The sequence below is a fragment of the Balaenoptera borealis genome, assembly GCF_965194805.1.
Source record: "Balaenoptera borealis genome assembly, chromosome: 2".
NCBI classification, from domain to species: domain Eukaryota; kingdom Metazoa; phylum Chordata; class Mammalia; order Artiodactyla; family Balaenopteridae; genus Balaenoptera; species Balaenoptera borealis.
The window spans coordinates 14722616-14744039 of record NC_138867.1 but is presented as its reverse complement, the minus strand read 5'-3'; the positions used below and the strand labels follow the sequence as shown (position 1 = coordinate 14744039).

The following is a 21424-nucleotide window of genomic DNA, read 5'->3' as shown; positions in this document are numbered from 1 at the left end:
ACAGCAATAGCTGAAAATACTCTCTAGTGGATTGAGGTCACCTGACAGAAACAAACAAGGGACTGATTTTCCCTATCCCGACAGAAGGATGGATATTCATGGGGTTTCACATTCTGGCCGACTTCACAAGCCCCAGCCCGGCCTCCATGGGTCGCACAGGTGCTCGTGGGTCATGTGAGAGTAACGTCTATAGAAGGTGCTCCTGGATCCAGGGATCTCCATGGAGAAGTCAGGCGTTAGGACCTAAGTTTTGCCAGAAGGAATTCCACACAAAATACTAATTTCTACCTCAGGAAACATTTGAAATAAATGAGCCCTATTTCCTGGTTACCTAATTTCAAAGGCAGTTTAATTCTGCATTTCCAAGGAAAAATAATAAAACTATTCCATATAAGTGAAAGTCGGTTTCCAAATTTTTCAGACTTTTTGCCTATGATGTATTCCTACACATATAAAGGAATACACACTAATTATTGCGATAGGTAATGTATAGAAGCATTTGGATAAGTGCATTAAAAAAATCAATAAAAGTCACTAAACTATTTTTGATTTGTTTTTCTTGGTTTGATATTTGTTCATTGTTTATATCCATTCCTTTATTCAATATTTTATGTGCCTCGCAGAAGTCAAGTTCTGTAAGCTGCTGAAGACAGAGCCGTATCTGTGAATCGGTTCAGGGCATTTAAGTCTCATGAGGTGTCAACATTACAAAGGAAAGTAACTACAATTGAAAAATTGCTACAAAAGAAAATGACGTATTGGTGGAGGTGGGCAGGGCTCAGGAGGAGAGATTCAGGGAGGAGGTGCACATAGTGCTTGTGACACAGTGCCGGGCCTGGGAGGGCCCAGAGATCAAGGGTATCATTGGCACAGGGTATGGAATCACTGGAGGGTCCTGGCTTGGAAAGAGCTGAAGCAGTGGAGAGAGAAAATAGGAATCTAAACTCCTTGGTCCCAGGCTTCACCTGGGAACCGAGATGCTTTATCGATGTCTCTATTTCTGTAGCTCGGCATTCAGGGAGTCCATAATCCGTCCACGTTACTTCTCTAGTGTTCTTTCCCACTCATCTTTTTTTTTTTTTTTTAATTAATTAATTAATTATTTTTTTTTTTTGTGGCTGTGTTGGGTCTTCGTTGCTGCACGCGGGCTTTCCTCTGGTTGCGACGAGCGGGGGCTACTCTTCGTTGCGGTGCGCGGGCTTCTCATGCGGTGGCTTCTCTTGTTGCGGAGCGTGGACTCTAGGCGCGCGGGCTTCAGTAGTTGTGGCACGCGGGCGCAGTAGTTGTGGCTCGCGGGCTCTAGAGCGCAGGCTCAGTAGTTGTGGCTCATGGTCCTAGTTGCTCCGCGGCATGTGGGATCTTCCCGGACCAGGGCTCGAACCCGTGTCCCCTGCCTTGGCAGGCGGATTCTTAACCACTGCGCCACCAGGGAAGCCCCCCACTCATCTTTGAAATGATGCCAAGTTCCAGAGAGTTCTTCCGGTGTCTCAACCTCCCATTATAAGCATTCTTGGTTCCATTTATGAAGGCCCTATTTTGTGTGTATTTGTTCTGTGACCTCAGCAGGATAGTTAACGTATCTGAGCCTCAATTCCCTCATCTGTAGGACAGAATAAATAATAGGACCTCGCTCATAGGCTGACTGTGAGGATTGAATATGACAGTAAGTTTACAACATATAGAACGGTGCCTGGCTCCTGGTGAGTGTTAGCTATTATTCTTATCTCACATTGCCTGGAACCCCCATTACTTGAATTTTTCATCAACTGCCTTGGTGTGAATTTTTCACTCTATTAGCATCCTTCCATTCTACTAAAACCATCACCTAAATAGAACTGTTTTTCTAAAAAACACTAATTCTAAAAGATACATGCACCCCAGTGTTCATAGCAGCTTTATTTACAATTGCCAAGATATGGGAGCAACCTAAGTGTCCATCAGCAGATGAATGGATAAAGAAGATGTGGTACATACAATGGAATATTACTCAGCCATAAAAGAGAATTAAATTTTGCCATTGGAAGCAACATGGGTGGACTTGGAGGGTATTATGCTAAGTGAAATAAGTCAGACAGAGAAAGACAAATACTATGTGTTCTCATATGTGGAATCTAAAAAATACAATAAACTAGTGACTATGACAAAAATGAAACAGATTCACAGATATAGAGAACAAACTAGTGGTTACCAGTGGGGGGGGAGGGGTGATATGGGGGAGGGGAGTAAGAGGCACAAACTGTTTGGTATAACATAAGCTACAAGGATATATTGTACAACACAGGAACTATAGCCAATATTTTATAAGAACTATAAATGGAGTATAACTTTTAAAAATTGGGAATCACTATATTGTACCCCTGTAACATATAATATTGTACATCAACTATACTTCAATAAAAATTAAAAAATAAAGTGAAAAAAGTAACAAACAAAACCATTCAGGTACTAAAAACAAACAAACAAAAAAAGTAAATAAATTGTCATGCTGATCTCTGTGGAATCTTATTCCATAACTCTTTTGAATAGTTGTTTCTACCTTACAATTTAAAATATATTCTACAGTTCTGCATTGCCCACCCCTTCCCCGGAAAAATGTAGCACTTTATTTTGTATTGCAAATGCCAGAAACCAAACTGAAACCAGCTTAAGGCGAAAAAGGGAATGGGCTCCACAAAGGGGATGTCCACGTTTGAATTTGTTTTGGGCTCAGCAGAACCCAGGAGCTCAAACCCGACCATCAGGGTTCGTTTGTGCCCTCTACCTCCACCTCACGCTCGTCCTTCTCTCTCTCTCCATCTGCTCCACGATTCCTGTCTCTTGTTGGTAATCATCTCCTCAAATCTAAAGCTCCAGAAATATGTGAAAGGATTTGAGCTTTGATTAAAAAATCCCTTTTTTTGCTTTGAAAAATTACTTTCAGTTATAAAAATACCTTCTGACTTTTAGGTTGACTAGTATAAGCTAAAAAGATTTATTATCCTGTAAAGTGTACAATAATGAAAAGAGAGTATCTTATATTCAACAGGCTCTTCTCATATATCCAAGCCCCAGCTTAGTTTTTGAATGTTTTTTCCCCCCAACAGCCCCTAGATTCAATGAAATGTCATTTTGTAAACGTGAGTTTCATATATAACGCGAGCGAGAGAGAAATCACTTTGGGGTCGCTCACTGGTAGAGGTTGTGCCTTAGTCATCGCGAAATCCCTGAGGTGGGACTGCTGACAGACAGACAGCTGCACTCAGTGCGTGGTGATTGAAATGAACGGACGGGAAATGACACTGAGACACATTATTTGTCCTCTGCCAGGATTCATTTATTTCAGCATAATTTTTGGTTGTGCTCAAAAACGCTTGGGGTGAAAGAGATGTAGCAGGCTGCTGGCACGTGTTCTCTCCTCCAGAATTACCGTCTGTTTTTAAAGAGCAACCGAGTGTCACATTTCTTAGTCTCACAGAGCCCCCTAACGGGGAGAGCTGTGTGCTGCACCCTGAAAACCAAGTGCATCCAAGGTTCACGCATGGCGCCCGTAAACCGTGCAAAGGCTAACTTGTCTTTTAATATAACACTTAAAGACTGTTTTTGTTAAGTAGATTTTTAAAGAAAGAAGGTACACAATTGTGTAAAAGAAAGGTACTTTGCTGTACACCTGAAACTAACACAACATTGTAAATTAACTATACTTCAGTGAAAAAAAAAGGTTAATAAAAAATTCTTTACCCACTGAACTATACAGTGTCATCATTCATTATCATGATTAGTTTGCTATTTTCTTGCATAAATACTGTGCAAGGAAATCACTATGCATATATTAAAAGAGTACATCATTTATGACAGCATCAAAACCCATCAGATTTCTAGGAACAAATGTCCTAAAGGATGCATAACCCTCTACGCTAAAAACTATACACAAAAGATACAAGAAAAACAAAATTATAGTTATGTGTTGTTCATACGTGTGTGTGTGTGTGTGTGTGTGTATTCAGTAGCGTTTATAATAGGGCTTGAAATATGGTAGTGTATGTCTGCAGCTTTGTTTATCTTCTTCAAGATTTCCTTGGCTGTTCTTGGTACTTTAAATTCCCATTTAAATTTTAGGATTAGGCAGCCGATTGGCATTATAAGTTCTGATGAGATTTTGAATTTGTAGGTCCAATTGGGGAGAATTGATATATTTACAATATGCCAATATGTCTACTCCTTGAACATATACCTCCATTTACTAAGGTCTTCTTTAGTTTTTCTCAATAATGTTTTGTAGTTTTTAGGGTAGAGATTTATACATCTTTAGTAACATTTATTCCTAGGAATTTGGTGTTTTTTTGATGATATTGTAAATGACATACTTTTTAAAATTTCATTTTTGTAAGTTCCTATGTTATCAATAAATGAAAACTCAACTAGAAAAAAAAGATAGGTATGAAAGAAAAATTTAAAAAATCATTCAGATCTCAGTTTGACCATGTGGGTTATTTGGTTCATAACAAAACTCACCACTTTTTATTCCTACGTATCACACAGTTAAATTACTTAAAATCAGTTGGATCCTTTTGGACGTTGCTTTTAAGACGTGTTAGGACCACAGCAGCATTCAGTCTAGGGCTCATTATTCTCTGCTGCTGAGGTAGGACCCTGGTGAGCACTCTACCCGACGTGTGAATTTTGAGGCTTTCCAGTCTAGTCAGTGGGAAGGATTTCCAGGTATCCTCCCCAGCCCTGTGAGCACAGGACGCTGTTCCCTCTCATCCTTTCCCATGCCTTGTCCCTCACACGTGCGTCCTCAGCTGGAGGGTCCAGGGGACCCCGCAGGTGGCCCGTGTTCTCTGTGCAGGCTCTACCTGCCACACTCTGTCCCTCCAACTCCAGCCCCTTTGGACTCTCACTTCTGCTGCTCAACTCAGGCAGTGGCCAGGACCCACCTGGGGGCACCCAGGTGCCTGCTCTGCGGCCTGACACTTTCTCACTGGGTATTTCTTATTGTAACTCTTAGGATAAGAAACACGTGCCTCAGAATCACCTGGGACACTAATTCAAAAGGCAGATTTCTGAGGTCACCCCAGGCCTGCTCCATCAGAGTTTCTGGAGTGAGGCCATGACAGCTGCTATTGAAACAGTGCCCTGGGGTTCACACACACTTCCCAAGTGGGAACTGCCTAACGAGATTACTTTGGCCATATCTAACGTCTATGCCTAATTGTATTCTAGTAGGGTTATGGAGGCAGAAAGAAGGGGTGTTGGCTTCAGATTCTCCTGTGAAGCAGAGCTCCTTTCTGTGCCAAAGGGAGGCTGCTTGTCTGAGGAGCTATCTCTCTAATTCTTCTTATTCCCTTAGAACGTCTCGGACTGGTGGAACCATATCGGTTCTTCAGTAAACAGCTGCTTATCTTGACCATGCAGAGTGTCTTTCGTCAAAAATCCGTCCCTCTAGTTTCTCTTAAGAAGGAGAATGTAACTAAACGGAATCTGCCAGGGCCTCAGTTTGGTAGCTTTTCTGGCAAGCTCTGCACAGCTGCAGATCCTTGGGCAGAGCCCACGTGAAAGATGCCGTGGCCGTGGGAAGGCTGGGAGGTGTGGCTTCTCGATTCATGGAGAGTCTGGGAAGTTGGAGCTGGTGGTCACGAGGGAGGGACTCTTAAGAGGTCCTTACCTCCTGGCTGGAGGGAGGGAGGAAGGAGAGAGAAAACTAGCTGGAAGGAAGGAGGCAAGCAAGGGTAGGGAGAAGGGAAGGAAAGAAAGAAGGACAGACAGACCCACAAAAGGACCTTACTTCCCTTTGAACCTGGAAAATGCATGTTCTCTCTGAAACTATGGAAGAAAAAAACTAAGCCCTGGAATATTCATGCTGAAGCCATTGGTAGCTAATTTTCTCCCTTGAATGAGCTTCAATCATAGAAGACTTACACTCTTTGGTGAAGAACTTGGTAAAGATTCACACTGTTTTTCAGCCTCCTTTTCTGTTTGTTGGGCCTTTCGTTGCACGTTGATCAGCGCCAAGGATGGTGGGAAGACAGCCACACACCATGTGAAAGATCTGTTTCCCTAGCATCGTGCAGTATTCACAGGAAATCCTTTCTCTGATTATGTGTTTTCCAGATAAGGCTCTCTAGGAAAACCTAGAGTTTCATTATGGAGCAACTCAGAGCCTGTGTGTGTGTGTGTGTGTGTGTGTGTGTGTGTGTGTGTGTACACGTGCAGATGTCACTTGTATTAATCGTTGACCAACCATCAAGTATGCATCTTACTTCCCAATAAATATTTGGATTCTGCACAGGAAGTTCTCCTTTTTTCTGGGATGGGTAGGTCTTAAATGATGCCGAGTTGATCCTGGTCAATCACACCTCATTCCTCCTGACTCTAGGAAAGAGTGAGGAGGAGCATCACATGTTCCTTCTTGTTCTAAATTACAAGATGTGGCCTCTTCCAAGGTGTCATTGAATTTGTTCTTCCCTTGCAGAGGGCACATGTTTTAAAGTGAAGAGAACCGTGTTGGAAATCAGGAGCCTCCAGTCAGGCTCTGCCCTGAACTAGCTGAGAAAATGTGGGTTTCACTTTCCTTGTCTATAAAAGAAGGGAATTTGAAAAGTTGACATCAATTGGCCCATCTTATTCTAAATTACGTAACTATATTATTCAAATATATTATGTAACTGTATTACCTAAACTGAACTGTGGTGACATAAATTAATGGTAGACTGTATATAATGGAAGACATTAGAAATGTTATGTTCCACTGGTCCTCAGAATTAGTCACTGGACAATTTAAAACTATTATGAAACTCCCAGAGAGTGATGGCTAGGTGCATGTTTTATTTAGAGTGTACATGTAGAGTGGCACCTCTTCTTTGCCCTTGAATTCGGATTTTCTTCTTAAATCATACATATTTCCGTTAAATTTTATTCAGGACAATCTACACAATTATTTTATCTCAGACATTTGCTACTCTTCCCAAAACCCATTTGGTTAGATAATATTTTCATGATTTACACGATGCATTTCTCATTTCTGTTTGTGATGGTAACAGTAATTCAGATATCATTAGAATTGTTCAAGGCGATTTTTAAAAATTTTGGCCATGCCATACGGCTTGTGGGATTTCAGTTCCCCAGCCAGGGACTGAACCTGGGCCACGGCAGTGAAAGTGCTGAGTCCTAACCACTAGACCACCAGGGAACTCCCTAAGGCAATTTTGTTAAAAATAAATATAAGTAACAATGGAATTTATTGTCCCAAAGTACTGTCACAGGAGGTAACACTTGTGTTTTGACTATAGGATGTGAAGTGGGATATACTCATGTAAGAATGTTACTCATTAAATAAAAAGAATGATTATACATTTAAGTTTCCAGAAATTTTAAATCAAGGCCATGTGTGTGTACATGTATAGCTTTAAGAACAGAAATACATCGATTCTTGTGTACCCAGCACCTAAATGAAGATATAGAACATGACAAATACCCAAGAAGCTCCCACTTGCCATCTCAAGTCTCATTCCCTACACACCCCCATCTTAGGTATCCCCTCTCCTGAATCTTGGTTTTTTTTTAATCATTTCCTTGCTTAAATAACTGTTAGCTTAATGTGATTCTGAGCTTTATATAAATGAAATCATGCTGTGTATATACCTCTGTGATGTTTTTCTCAATATTATGATCCTGAGGTTCAGGTATAAGCATGGGGTTTGAGTTCCTTCATATCCATTCCATCTTTCTTTTTTTTATTTTAAGGGAACTTTATTATTTTTATTTATTTATTTTTGTCTGCGTTGGGTCTTCGTTGCTGCGAGCGGGCTTTCTCTAGTTGCGGCGAGCAGGGGCTACTCTTTGTTGTGGTGCGCGGGCTTCTCATTGCGGTGGCTTCTCTTGTTGCAAAGCACAGGGTCTAGGCGCGCGGGCTTCAGTAGTTGTGGCATGCGGGCTCAGTAGTTGTGGCTCGTGGGCTCTAGAGTGCAGGCTCAGTAGTTGTGGCACACGGGCTTAGTTGCTCCGCCGCATGTGGGATCTTCCTGGACCAGGGCTCGAACCCATGTCCCCTGCATTGGCAGGTGGATTCTTAACCATTGCACCACCAGGGAAGCCCATCTTTCATTTTTGAACACAACTCACTTTATTTGTTCATTATCCTAATGGAAGTATATTTTAAATTTGCTTCAAAATACAAACTGTTCACCCATTCCATTGGAATTGTTAAAATAATAATAACCAAACAGTTCCATTATAAGTTTTTCGTTGATTTTTGTTAGAATTATATTTGCCAGACAGGTTGACCAAATCCTTAAATACTACTCAGTATGCATAGAGAGCAGAAATTAAAATCTGTATTTATGTCATACACTGAGCAGTAGAGTAGCCTACCGTTGCCAATTTGTAACAAGCCTATGTTGTTCTAGAAAGGAAGCCACAGTTCAATTTCAGTTTTTACTCTCCTGTACAAAATCTTTTCCCATTAAGCTGACATGCTGGCAAGATTTTGTTACAGATAGTGGCCACTATATGTAACATAAAAACTTAGTGTTTCTTTTAATAGGTCTGGAATCGTTCGTAGGATACGCATAGTGCTAGATTTGGTCACCAATGTAAACAGGCTTGCTCACTGGTTCGAGCGTGGGAAGAGTAAATGAAGGCATAAACTGATAGCTAAACATCCCCAAAAGTTCATTTCTTACAACAGTCGGGAAATCATTTGGCAAATGTCTACCTCGTGGAGTAGCATCAGCCTGGACACCGGGCAGCTCGGTGACTCTCTGGCAGAGCATTGGTTGAGGCTCATAGAACAAAGGGGAAGGACAAGAACTACTTTTTTTTTTTGCTTTTTTCACGTTATTGCACTCGTTTAAATATAACTTAAAATTTATATTATAAAGGGAAATTGTATTATTTAATTTACAATTTCCTTGATGTTGATTCGAAAGTTTATTAAAAAGAAACAGAATCTAAATGTACACAATTTCTGGGTAGTTGAGCATCTAAGGGCCAAAGTAGTTTTAATTTGTCGCAGGGCTACTGGAGTTGAATCCAGAGATCAGTCTCACCCTGACACCCTTGCAGTCATAGCTCAGATGACACTTCACTAACAATGTGTCCTCTACTAGACACATTTGTTGAAAATTATCTGTGTAATAAATGAATTTGGGTGCCCTTAATAGAGCTTGTTTGAGCTGGTATATTTATGTGATGAGTTAGGATTGCAAGAGTGGGATTTGAACTTGATGGCATTGTAACTTCAGGAAATGCCCAGTATTTGCATGTCTTCTTCCTGGAGCGATTGTTACTAGTTTTTAGCTCACTGCCATTCCTGTGGGAAAATGAAGGCGGGGACCCACAGCACGTGCTTGGCACACACACCACATTCAGCACATTCTATGATGGTGATTGGGAAAAGATACTCTAGACAAATATGGGGTATTGTGAGATCCTGTTGAGTTTGACAGTTTTCTACTGAGTTGACCAACATAGTATACAGTTGGCCCTTGAACAACCCGGGTTTGAACTGCGTGGGTCCACTTAGAGAGGATGTTTTTCAGTAGTAAATTCTACAGTGCAACAGGGTCTGTCGTTGGCTAAATTTGTGGATGCAGAGGAACCACAGATCCGAAGGGCCAACAATAAATTATACATACGTGGATTAACTGCAGCATTGTACAAGGATCCACTGTGGACTGAAAATGCTTTGTTCGTGTTGATGATGGGGATAATGATAAGATTAAAACCAAGGTTTCTTTAAAGGTACTGTGGCTTTAACTACCTTTAAGGTTTAAAACATTTCTAACAATCCCACAAGGCCCTGTATGATCAGGTTTCTTCCTGCCATCCCAGCTCCCTGCAATGCTATTCTCTGGTTCGCTCTACTGCAGCCATACTGGGACCAATGGTGCTTTAGCTCCTTCTCACAACAGGACCTCTTGCGTATGCTGTACATTGTTCTGTCCGGAGCCCTTCCAAGCCTTTATGGTAAATAGTGCAAATCCAGATCATAGCATAAAAGTGACATCTTCAGAGAAGATGTCCCAAAGCCTCCACCCTAAACTTTTCCTTCATTGTGACCAGATAATCGTGGAGCTCGTTGCTTGCCTTGGCCTGTGAACTTCCTTAGACAGATGTTTGGCTTGTTCATCTCTGAATTCACATGGCTTTTCCAGAGAGTGTGGCCACTAGGAGGTGCTCAATGAATATCTGCTAAAGCAATAAATGTTGAGTGAATCATCCAAAGTTCAGTTAAAAGTTTTTGTTTTCTTTTTCTCTCTTTAGCTGGGAAGTTATCAATTCCAAGCCAGATGAAAGACCCAGGCTCAGCCACTGTCTTGCAGAATCATGGATGAATTTCAGCCTATTTCTTCAAGAAATGTCTGTGTTTAAACAGCAGAGCCCTGGCAAGGCAAGTTTTCCAGAAAAGGAGAATGATGTGTGTGCTTTAAAATGTGAAATAAACTTGGAAACAAATGAATTAACCTATTTTATTAGCCTGTAAGGGTTCTCCAATTCTGAATATAATACACTAGGAACACGTGCCAAAAAACTGATATTAGCAAGGTTCAGAAATGTTAGTGTTGTTAGCACTAGAAAATCCTTAACCTATATTTTGAAATTGGATTGGATTTCTATTTTATCCATATTTATGTAGCTTATTAACTAAAATGAATGATGATTTGTCCTCTCAGCCAGACCAAGGATAAAAACGTGTTATTAAGAATTTCAGTTTATATTATCTAGGCTGGTTCTCAAGTCAAAGGAACACATAGCCCTTTGAGGGTGTTTTGGGAGGTAACTGAGTCTCACTTTCAGTCTAAAAAGTGGAGATTCTTGTATGATTTACTTAAGAAAGAAAATCTTTGGCAGAAACATCCACAGTGATTATATAAATGGAATGAGTATTTTTCCAACAAAGATGAAAACCCACGAGGAGAGAGTTGAGTGGTTTGAAAGGGGTTACAAGAAATGCCCACTATAGGGTTTTTATGTGTAGAGACAGCTTCCACTGTATCTTGACAGCACGGGTGAGCTACAGAACCATCAATAGACCCCTTCCCTTCCAGTGCTACAGAAACGAATGTCCACCTGTAGTTGGAAGGAAGAACCTAGGAATGTCTTCACTTAAAATCCCTCTCTTTGTACCGTGTTACAGGAAATCTAACTTCAATGAGTAACAGAACTATATTGGGACACATTTTGAGCATACTAAAGTTGCAACGTTGTATATGGATAAATTATTTTAATCACTGAAGGTGATTTTTAGAATAGATATCAACATGGTAGTGGGGTGGGGTGACTTGTGTTTTTGATGCTTATTTTACTGAGATGAGTAAACACATTTTTAGAAGATTCTGAACTTAAACTTCTGCATTGGGTTGCATTAATATACCCCAAGTCAATTAACCTAAGATAACGATGCTACAAATTTAGTGGATAATATGAAATCCCTTTGCGAAACTGAATTCTGGATATAGTAATGCTTTTATTTGTTCTTTTAACTTTTATGGTCTTTCCTCTTCCATTTTGCTATTAGAATTCCATATTCTTCAAGGATCCCTGATGTTTGAGAAACAGCTCTTAATTTTGTTTTCCTTTTGACTAGTGAATTTATTAACCCTGTGCCAAGAATGAAAAATCAAAGTTAATCTGAATTTTAGACCCCCTTGCTGTTTCTCTTAATCAGTTATTGATCAGAGTTATGTATCCTTTCCTTGTGTGTCTTTTTTGAAATTCCCTTAATGAATTTTCTTGGCTGATCAGTGAAATTTAGTACCATAATTTAAAGGTAAAGCAAAGAAGTAAGATAGTTTATTTTAAATAATATAGTGTGAAAAAGAAGTGAAGACTTTATGGGAGAATTTTTCTGTCTTGATGTTTTACTTACTTAAAACAACCAAGATTCTTTTGGCTTCAACTGACAGAAAGAAAATAATCAAATTTTACTGGTGGAATTTAGTTTCATTCGCCAAACAGATACGGTTAGGAAGGAGGATAGTAATAGCCAGTCGATTTATCCCGGCTGCTTATCAGCTGTGCGAATTACTGTTATATTTATGTAAATACGTCTAATTTCTATAACATGTTTTGCTGTGTTTATGAATTTCTGTGGATTTATAGAAACAGTTTGAACCTACACATTTCATTACTGGGCTGCATTGTTTTCAGTGAGTGACCCTGAGTAAAACAAGTTTCTGGGTCCATACTATTCTTCAGGTCTCTTGCATCTGGTAATACAGCTGCAGGCATGATTAATGGGAGATGTTGTTCTCTGTGCCAGAGGTTAGCTTCTGGAACCTTCAAAATGATTATCACTTAACGTTAAAGTGGGCTAAGGCTGGTTGAACACAGCAGTCATTAGTCAGATCTAAGTGCAAAGAACACTGTTTGAAAAACATTTGCCATACATGATAGATGGCATGTAGATCAATAATTTTGTGTGTATCCTGTGCTCTAAAGTATCTTGATGTTATGTACAACTGTCACATGTTACTTCTATTATTTTTAGTTTTGTCTCCTGGTCTGCAGTGTATGCACCTTTTTTACGATCTTGGGAAGTTACATTCCTGGGGTTATACTGAGCTATCTACTGTGTAAGTATAGTAGAGCATTTGTCTAATTGATGTGACACACATGGTATCATTTAATGGTCTACAAGATGTTCCACAGTTTAGAAGAGGAGGGATGTGTTCTTGATTATAAAGCAAGTTGATTATTCTTTAATTTCCTGCTGTACAAAGTTTCTCCTTTTTCTAGAGACATGTTGCTATTTCAAAATTATAAGAATAGCTGTCAAAAAGCAAGGTTATAAGTGATTCATTTTATTTTAACTTATGTCAGTAAAGCTGTAAACAAGCTTTACTCTCCACCCCTCACAAATACATGAATATTTTTGCCGTTGTGCATGATCTGCGGCTCAAAATATAATTAAAACCACAGTGAGACACCATTATACCTCCACCAAAACGGCTGAAATTAAAAATACGGACTATATCAAGTGTTAGCCGGGATCTGGAGCAGCTAGAATTCTCACTCACTGTTGGTGAGTAGGTAGAATGGTACAACCACTTTGGATTACAGTTTGGTAGTTTTTTAAAAGCTACTATGTGACCGAGGCATTCCACAGCTAGGTGTTTTCCCAAGAGAAGTGAAAGCATACACCTATACAAAGACTTGTCCACACATGTTCATAGTGGCTTTATTTGTGTTAGCCAAAAACAGAAGACAATTCATATGTCCATCAACAAATAGATGGGTAAACAAACTGTGGTATATCCATACAATGGATTACTACTCAGCACTAAAAATGGGATGTATGCAACAGTCTGGATAAATCTCAAAATAATTAGATTGAGTGGTAGAAGCCAGGTAAAAAAAGAGTACATACTGTATGATTCCATTTATATATAATTCAAACTAATCTTTAGTGACAAAGCACATAAATGGTTGCCTGGGGATGAGGCGGGTAGGGCAGGGAAAGACCGGAGGGAGGGATTAAGAGAAACATGAGGAAACTTTTGGGGGTGGTATGGGCACTATCTTTATCATGATGACAGTTTCTTAGTTGTATGCATATGTCAAAACATCAAATTGTACACTTTAAATATGTGCAATTTATTGTATGTCAATTGTAACTCAAAAGTGCTGTAAAAAAGTTTCGATTTCCTGCTTCTCCTGAAAAATATAAAGATCTGGCCCTGCCACCTTTAGATGGGGCAGTTGCTTCCACCCAACTAATCCTTGTATTTCCCTAGTTTTCTTGCACCAGCCTTTAAAATTTACATATACCTCCTTGTCTTCTAGAGATACTTGAGTTTGCAACTCCTATTTAAAAGGTAAATGGGCACGTGTCCTGACAACAGCAGAGAAATAAACAGTAGGGAATACAATGCATTCCCTGTGTTGATCTTCATTTCTTTTTGTATTCCTAATGCCTCACACAAAGGGCCAATGGTCAGAGCTCACATCCATTCTCCAAGTAGAACTCATGTGGAATATCAGCCCTTGATCTGCCTTGTTTAGGAGGGAAAGGAGAAGAGAGCTAGGGAAAGAGAGTCTAATACGGGCAAGGCATTATTCAGATGGTCTGTATTTATCTCATTTATTCTTCCCAGCAACCCCAAGAGATGACGTTATTATTCCAATATTACTGACAAGAGACTAACAGATAGTTAATAACTTTTCTATGGAGAAATGATCATTTAACAAATAAGTAGAGCTGATATTTTAATCCAGGACTGTTGTCGGGAAAGCACGTAACCTTTGTATAAATTTTGAGAGTAAGAGGATTGAAGGAATGGAGTTATCTAATTGCAAGTCTTTGAAAACCATGACTGTTGGGTTGTGTGTGTATAGGAGAAAATGGTTTCATTACAGGGGGAAGAATAAAAACTATGGACTTATTTCACAGAGGCGCTTCCCTAAGGAAAAAACAACCAATTTGTCCGTAAGGGAACTGAAATAATTTTGTGGCATACTAAGATGTAGCCTTTGGAAAGTAAGGTCACTTTCCCTAAACTCTCTTCCTCCTTATCTTGCAGTACTATGTGCATTTCTGTGTCCACTGTTTAAGTGTAATGATATTGGACAAAAAATATACAACAAAATCAAGTCATTTCTGCTGAAACTAGATTTTGGAATCAGAGAATATATTAACCAGAAGAAACGTGAGAGAGCTGGTAGGTAATGTTTCAATTTTAGATTCCACGCATGAGATGAGACATCGGCTGGCTATTTATTATGAAATCACCTTTAATATATTTCAGGGTGTTTTAGCCTTTCACCACATACTATTACAGAAGCAAATCCCCCCAAAGTAACATAGCTTTTTCCTATTTTAGGCTTTTATGCTTTTCTCAAACATACAACAAATCGACTTTTTAATCCAAATTGTCAGGGGAGAGAGAAAAGGCTTTAACACTTCTGTATTTGCTACTTATTATTTATTTTCTCTAAATCGTTTTCTTTGGGAGTGGAAGGTTGCAAATAACAAATGACACAGGTAGTAGGGCTGTGTGTGGGAGCCCTGTAAGAGGGGGCCAGTAGAACAGGGGAAGGAAAAGAAAATAGGGGGAAGACTAATGTGCTCCTTTTTCACTTTTTCACTTGGCCTGTGACCTTATAGATTCTCGAACTAGAGGGAGCATCGGAATTGTCTCAAGAGCTTATTACAGCTTAGATTGCGGGGCCCATAGCCCCGAGTTCCTGATTCAGCTGGTCTAGGGGAGGGCCCGGGGATTTGCCTTTCTAACAGTTTCCCAGTGATGTGATGCTTCTGGTCCAGGGGCCACACCATGAGGACCACTGATATGGACCATTTCCCTCGGAAACCACACAGTTGCAAATCCGTGGACCTTGTTATGTGCAAACATTTAATTACGTGGAGGCGTTGGAGAATATGAGGAAGGTGGGGTAAGGATATATAATGGGTAAAATACACGCTGTCTAAGCTGGCCAGGAAACTGAAAGCTTCCAAATTTTTTCCCAACAGAAGCAGATAAAGAAAAAGGTCACAAAGATGACAGTGAATTAGACTTCTCAGCTCTCTGTCCTAAGGTATTTTTTGTTCAGTTTTCAATTTGTTCCTGTGTGGTTTGACTGTAAATTTATCTAAATGTACCAAAACTGGAACGATATTCTTAATAGACTCCTCCTGTTTCTCTAAGATGATTGAACAATATGGAAAGGAAAATGTTTCAAAAGATTCCCCACAGAGGTTTGAAATGTGTCACTGGTATTTATATTAACACAGATTAGCCTGACCGTTGCCGCCAAAGAGTTGTCTGTGTCTGACACAGACGTGTCCGAGGTCTCCTGGACTGACAATGGGACCTTCAACCTTTCAGAAGGCTACACTCCACAGACGGACACTTCTGACGGTATGCTTACACTTCTAGATGCTCTGATTTTTATAATTATGAGTGCGTGCAAAGGTATTTAATCTGTCAGCTGCTGACTGGGTAAACAACGTGTGGTACATCTACACAATGGGATCTCACTTGGCTATAAAAATGAAGTACTCACGTTTGCTACAACATGGATGAACCTTAAACACGTTATGCTAAAGTGGAGGAAGCCAGACACACAAGTCCACACATTGTGTAACTCCATTTCTATGAAATGTCCGGAATAGGTAAATCCATGCAGAAGGAAAATAGATTAGTGGCTGCCAGCGGCTGGGGGAAGAGGGAATGGTGGGTGACTGGTAATTAATATGTTTCTTTTTGGATGATGAGAATATTCTAGAATTAGATAGTGGTGATGTTGTACAGCTTTGTGAATATATTAAACACTCAATCGTACACTTTAAACGGGTAAGTTTTATAGTATATGAATTATATCTCAAAAGCTATTTTTTTGAAGAGTATGAGAAAAACATCTAAGCTAATCAATGTCCAAATCTGCCTTTATTTTGAAAACAAATAATTGACAATGAAAAAACTTAACTTCTGGAATATCTGGTGACATTGTTTATAGCAGTAATGGGACGGGGGAGGAGAGAAGCTAATCCCATATATCCAGGGCTAGTCCTCATTAAGAGGGACTGAAGCATGGGGGGCAAGTTTCCCAAATCCAAAGCTGATTCCACGGTTTCTCATATACTTTTTTTTTTTTTAACTAACTTGTTTTTCTTCCAAGTCAGTTAAAAAAAAAAAAAAAAGCTTTCTTATCTTTTATAATTAGGTTAAGTACAATTTAAAATGAAATTTGAGACAAGTCTTGTGCAATAACTTTTGCTAGTCTCATTGGATTATTTCAAGTCATTTTAACAATATACTGAAAATATAAGCAGGTTATAATGGAGGATTATGAATAAATTATTTTATATGTGTCTTTATAAGCAAGAACACACTTTCTTTTTCTAGAGGAAGGAAGAAGGCTGTGTAGTGTTGAAAAAATACAGGTTTGGAGATTGGGAGACCCAAGTATAGCCTTGCTTTTGTCATTAACTTTACTGTATGACCTTGAACAGGTGACATAATTTCTGTGGATCTCAATTTTCTCATCTTTAAAGTGCATTAGAACAAGAGGGTCACTGAAGTCCTTTCAAGCTCTACAAGCTGTAAATACCTACAAGACCAGGAAAACAAACCCTTTGTTCTTAAGCATCCTATCTCAGATTTACACAACAAAGGGAGCCACAATAATCGAACCCATATAGAAGGCTTTCATTAATTAAATTGAAGATTCCAAAGAGTTACCGAAAGATTTTCTGTGAAAAGTGAAAAACAATGAAATCACTGCCTACTAACCTGACATTGCTTTCAAATGTCCCAAATCTTAAAGCGTTCCTGTATATATTCAGGACCTATGTTTTGCTAAAATGGTATGGTTAATTTCAGCTACATTCATGGAAAGCTAAATGTTTCCATAAGCTCTTAGGTTGAATATGGAATAGAAGGAACAATAGCTTCTTTTAACTCGTTGCTTTAAACAAACACAGTTACAGATACTCAAATAGATCTCCATGAATGAAAATGCAAAGGCTGGATAATAGTCACCATCTGCTGGACCAAAATCTATGAAAACACCCAATTGAAATATTTTTTATTTTGGATTATACATATCCACATTGGCTTAAGCTAATCCCCTCCCCAGGAGCAGGATGAAATTTTGGTGAACGTTTAAACTCTAGTCAGAGCCCCAAGCTGACATTAAGACAGGTTGAATAGTAAGTCATTACACACTTTTTGTGTTTAAGAGGAAAGCTAAGGCCATCGGGGGACATGTAGTGTTTGTGTGTACTTCTGGAGAGAGTGTCCCAGACTTGGGGGGGTCTGATGGGAGGCTAGATGAATGCCAGAGTGATTCAGAGGATTCCAATTAAAAGCAGGGATCTTTTAGACAATTTTCTGATTTCAAATTTATTATGGTTTATTACAGGGTCTTATAAACCTTTGACTTTCTATTTTTTTATGTCTGAGATAGTAAAGGTTTATCAATTACTACTTTATAACTTAAAAGTTGAATCATAAAATAAAATTTATGGGCTTCCGTGGTGGCACAGTGGTTGAGAATCTGCCTGCCAATGCAGGGGACACGGGTTCGAGCCCTGGTCTGGGAAGATCCCACATGCCACGGAGCAACTAGGCCTGTGAGCCACAACTACTGAGCCTGCGTGTCTGGAGCCTGTGCTCCGCAACAAGAGAGGCCGCGATAGTGAGAGGCCCGCGCACTGCGATGAAGAGTGGCCCCCGCTTGCCGCAACTAGAGAAAGCCCTCGCGCAGAAACGAAGACCCAACACAACCAAAAATAAATAAATAAATAAATAAAATAATTTTAAAAAAAGTTTATTATGGTGCTTAAGCATGAACTTCTGTTCTACATTTCACAGATCTTGACCGACCTAGTGAGGAAGTTTTCTCTCGAGACCTTTCAGATTTTCCATCTCTAGAAAATGGCACAGGAACAAATGATGAAGATGAATTAAGCCTTGGCTTGCCCACTGAGCTCAAGAGAAGAAAGGAGCAGTTGGACCGCGGTCCCCGACCCAGCTCAGAGAGGCAATCAGTGGCTGGTCTCACCCTTCCTCTGAGCGGTGACCAAACCTTCCACCTGATGAGCAACCTGGCTGGGGACGTCATCACCGCGGCGGTGACTGCTGCTGTCAAAGACCAGTTAGCAGGCATGCAGCAAGCACTGTCCCAGGCTGCTCCCAGCGCAGGGGAGGACACAGACGCGGAGGAAGGGGATGACTTTGAGCTGCTGGACCAGTCAGAGCTCGACCAAATTGAGAGCGAATTGGGGCTTTCACAAGACCAGGAAGCAGAAGCACAGCAAAAGAAGAAGTCTACAGGCTTTCTTTCAAATCTACTCGGAGGCCATTAGTCTGGGAATCAGCTTGTATGACAGAGCACAGATAAACTACCAAAAAAATTCAAACAAGCAAAAAAAGAAAAAAAAATGAAAAAAAAACTTTTCGAACTGTGAGCTTTACTGATTACTTTAGAATTTTTTTGGCCTTTTTTTTTTCCCTTCTGCAGTGAGTTAATTGGATATATATCAGCTGACACTGATAGATTGATATTTCTCATAGTTATTTTTATGTAATGCGCATGGAAATGAACTTTATATATATGTATATATATTTACTGTGTTGTCAGAGTTGAATATTAGAGGTTGTTTTTAAAGCAAAATGAAAACACCCAATTATTGAGATCCTCCCGTTAGTATTCCTTATTTTTTCTTCAGTTAGTTTTTCAAGCATGCAAAAACAGTTTATTGTAACTCGCTGAAATATTAACAGTTAATTGTGAAACATGCTATATTGGCTCCTTTGTTCCTAATACTTGGAAAGAGTCAAAAAATTTCGGTAGATTTTGACGTAAAAAGACAAAAATGATCAAGGTCACTTTGGTTGAAAGACTTGGGAGATACTGTTAAAATTCATTTCCTAGGAAAAAATTTGAAAATATATTTAACTACGTTGGATGGGCTAGTACATTTCCATGTTATTTTTGCAGTTATAGACTTTAGGCTTCCTTGTAAATGGCGTGCTCCATTGAGTGCCAGCTCTAGTCTTGCAACAGGTGGTATTAACCCATCGAAAGCAAGTAATTAGATATCACGTAGATGGTGGTTTCGATGTAAGCAGAGATCGGGCTGTGCTTTGTTGTTCAATTGTCATATATTTGTGATAGGGATGTTGTGAGTGCAGATCTATTCTGCCTGCTCAGAACTAGGTTAAACCTCATCTTTCATATTATGGAAAAAGTCTCTTAAAATTGTGAAACTAGTTCCTGGTATGTTCTATGAGTGATGTGGTCATCAGCCGTAGAGAAACGAGAACTGTTTTTGTAGTCTGACTCTCCTACAGGAGAGAAACTTGCTTGGTTTTCAAGTGTATTTATTTGCCATAGAAGTCTAAATGTGTAATCTGTTTCTTCTTAGGAAGCTAGAATATATTTTTCCTTTATTTTAAACTTTTTAGATCACTTTTAAATAACCAAATTCGACTTAGGTGTTTAACAAAGGACTAAAGAGCAGAAATCAAGCTAATTTTGTTTTTGTGATAGAAACTTTTAGTAGTGTTGAGGGACCATGTCAGCAACTACCAACCATCTCTTCAATCTTCAGGTACAGCTGGCATTTTGACAGATGCACACAGACATCTGAGCCCCTCAGAAAGGAAGGATAATCCAAGAATATAGGACATCTGTGGTCCCCTCCCTTTACTTTATCCCTTCCCTTATATGTCTAAAGAGTAATGATAGGTCATCTGACATTTTAATGTAGCATCTCTTATTTATTTTTTCTTTCTGAGGTATTAAAATATCTAGACTGAACTTGCCAAATATTAAAGGGAGAGAAGTTACTGCAGACTCTGAACACTTGCTTTTCGTGGTTGACGATGCTTCTATGTCATTGGTACCTCTTGACTGTGTTTGATGTCCTTTACTGATACAAAGTGAGCCTGTGCCTTCCTTATCTTGCCCGTTTCGTTTACAAATGAAAACCTGGTGTTAGATCTATGAACTGTGTGGGTTTGCAAGGAATATACCTGAATTCTATTTCAGTAAGAGTTTCTGGACATGAAGAAAAATACAGTCATGTATTTATAAAATAGCTTGTTACCGGGTTTATTTTTTTTTTTACGTGTATGTTTCTTCACTTAAAAAATATTCTTGGCCATGAAGTCAGAAAGTTTAAAGGTCTTTTCAGCTTCTTCATTGAGGGGAAAACAAGAAGTTAAAAACTTAAGTAATTAAAGAATGTGTTACAAGTCACTGGACAAGCTTACAAGGAGATAAACTCATGATCTGATGGAATGAACAGTAAAGCTAGAATCAGATGTTATACACTATAAATTAAAAGGGGTTTGGGGAGGTTGTTAGGGTAGAAAAATGTGTTACAGCCCTGTGGTGGAGACATACTAGCTCTCTGTGGACAGTAGGATTATAACCACACATGCACTTCAGTAGTATTTGTTCCAGAATATATGTGGCTATAAATTTACACAATGTAATAATGGTACTCTTAATACTATCAAACATAGGGATGTCAAGGGGTTTCGTTTTCTGTGTGTGTGTGTGTGTGTGTGTGTGTGTGTGTGTGTGTGTGTGTGTGTGTGTTTGGCAGGGGGTAGGGTGGGGGGAACATTATATATAGTCCTGTTTCTGGCTTTAAGATGTACTAGCAATAAACCCTGTGATTGATTCAGTACGGTGGGAAACTACAGATTCCTTACCATGAGAATTTATACAGTCATTAAAATGTGAAGCATGGATATTTCTTAGTTGTAGAGGAGCTGTAGAAAGATGTTTTGTTCACTTCCTGTAGGAAATGCTGAGCAAAACCATACAATGGGAAAAGCATACACTGATCATGCATTTTGATCTGAAGCAATAAAGCAGGGCTGAAGTTCAAGCTTGTTTTGGAAGGTCAATCCAGGCTTAAAGCAATATTTATATTCTCATTCTGAACATCTTTACTTTTTTTCTACCCTAAAAACCTTCAGAAGTG

The 21424-nt window shown here is 39.3% G+C and overlaps 1 protein-coding gene across 3 annotated transcripts in view; it reads left to right on the top strand.

The window, feature by feature from the left end:
• Nucleotides 1–20527, top strand: part of RETREG1 (reticulophagy regulator 1) — a 125220-nt gene extending 104693 nt beyond the window's left edge. For all 3 annotated transcript variants that reach the window (XM_082380355.1, XM_082380356.1, XM_082380357.1), the window contains 6 exons: nucleotides 10243–10369; nucleotides 12470–12554; nucleotides 14502–14639; nucleotides 15452–15516; nucleotides 15713–15839; nucleotides 18297–20527. In XM_082380355.1, coding sequence (XP_082236481.1) covers nucleotides 10243–10369; nucleotides 12470–12554; nucleotides 14502–14639; nucleotides 15452–15516; nucleotides 15713–15839; nucleotides 18297–18790 — 1036 coding nt within the window. In that variant the 3' untranslated portion in view covers nucleotides 18791–20527. The remainder of the gene's footprint in view (nucleotides 1–10242; nucleotides 10370–12469; nucleotides 12555–14501; nucleotides 14640–15451; nucleotides 15517–15712; nucleotides 15840–18296) is intronic.
• Nucleotides 20528–21424: the final 897 nt, after the last annotated feature.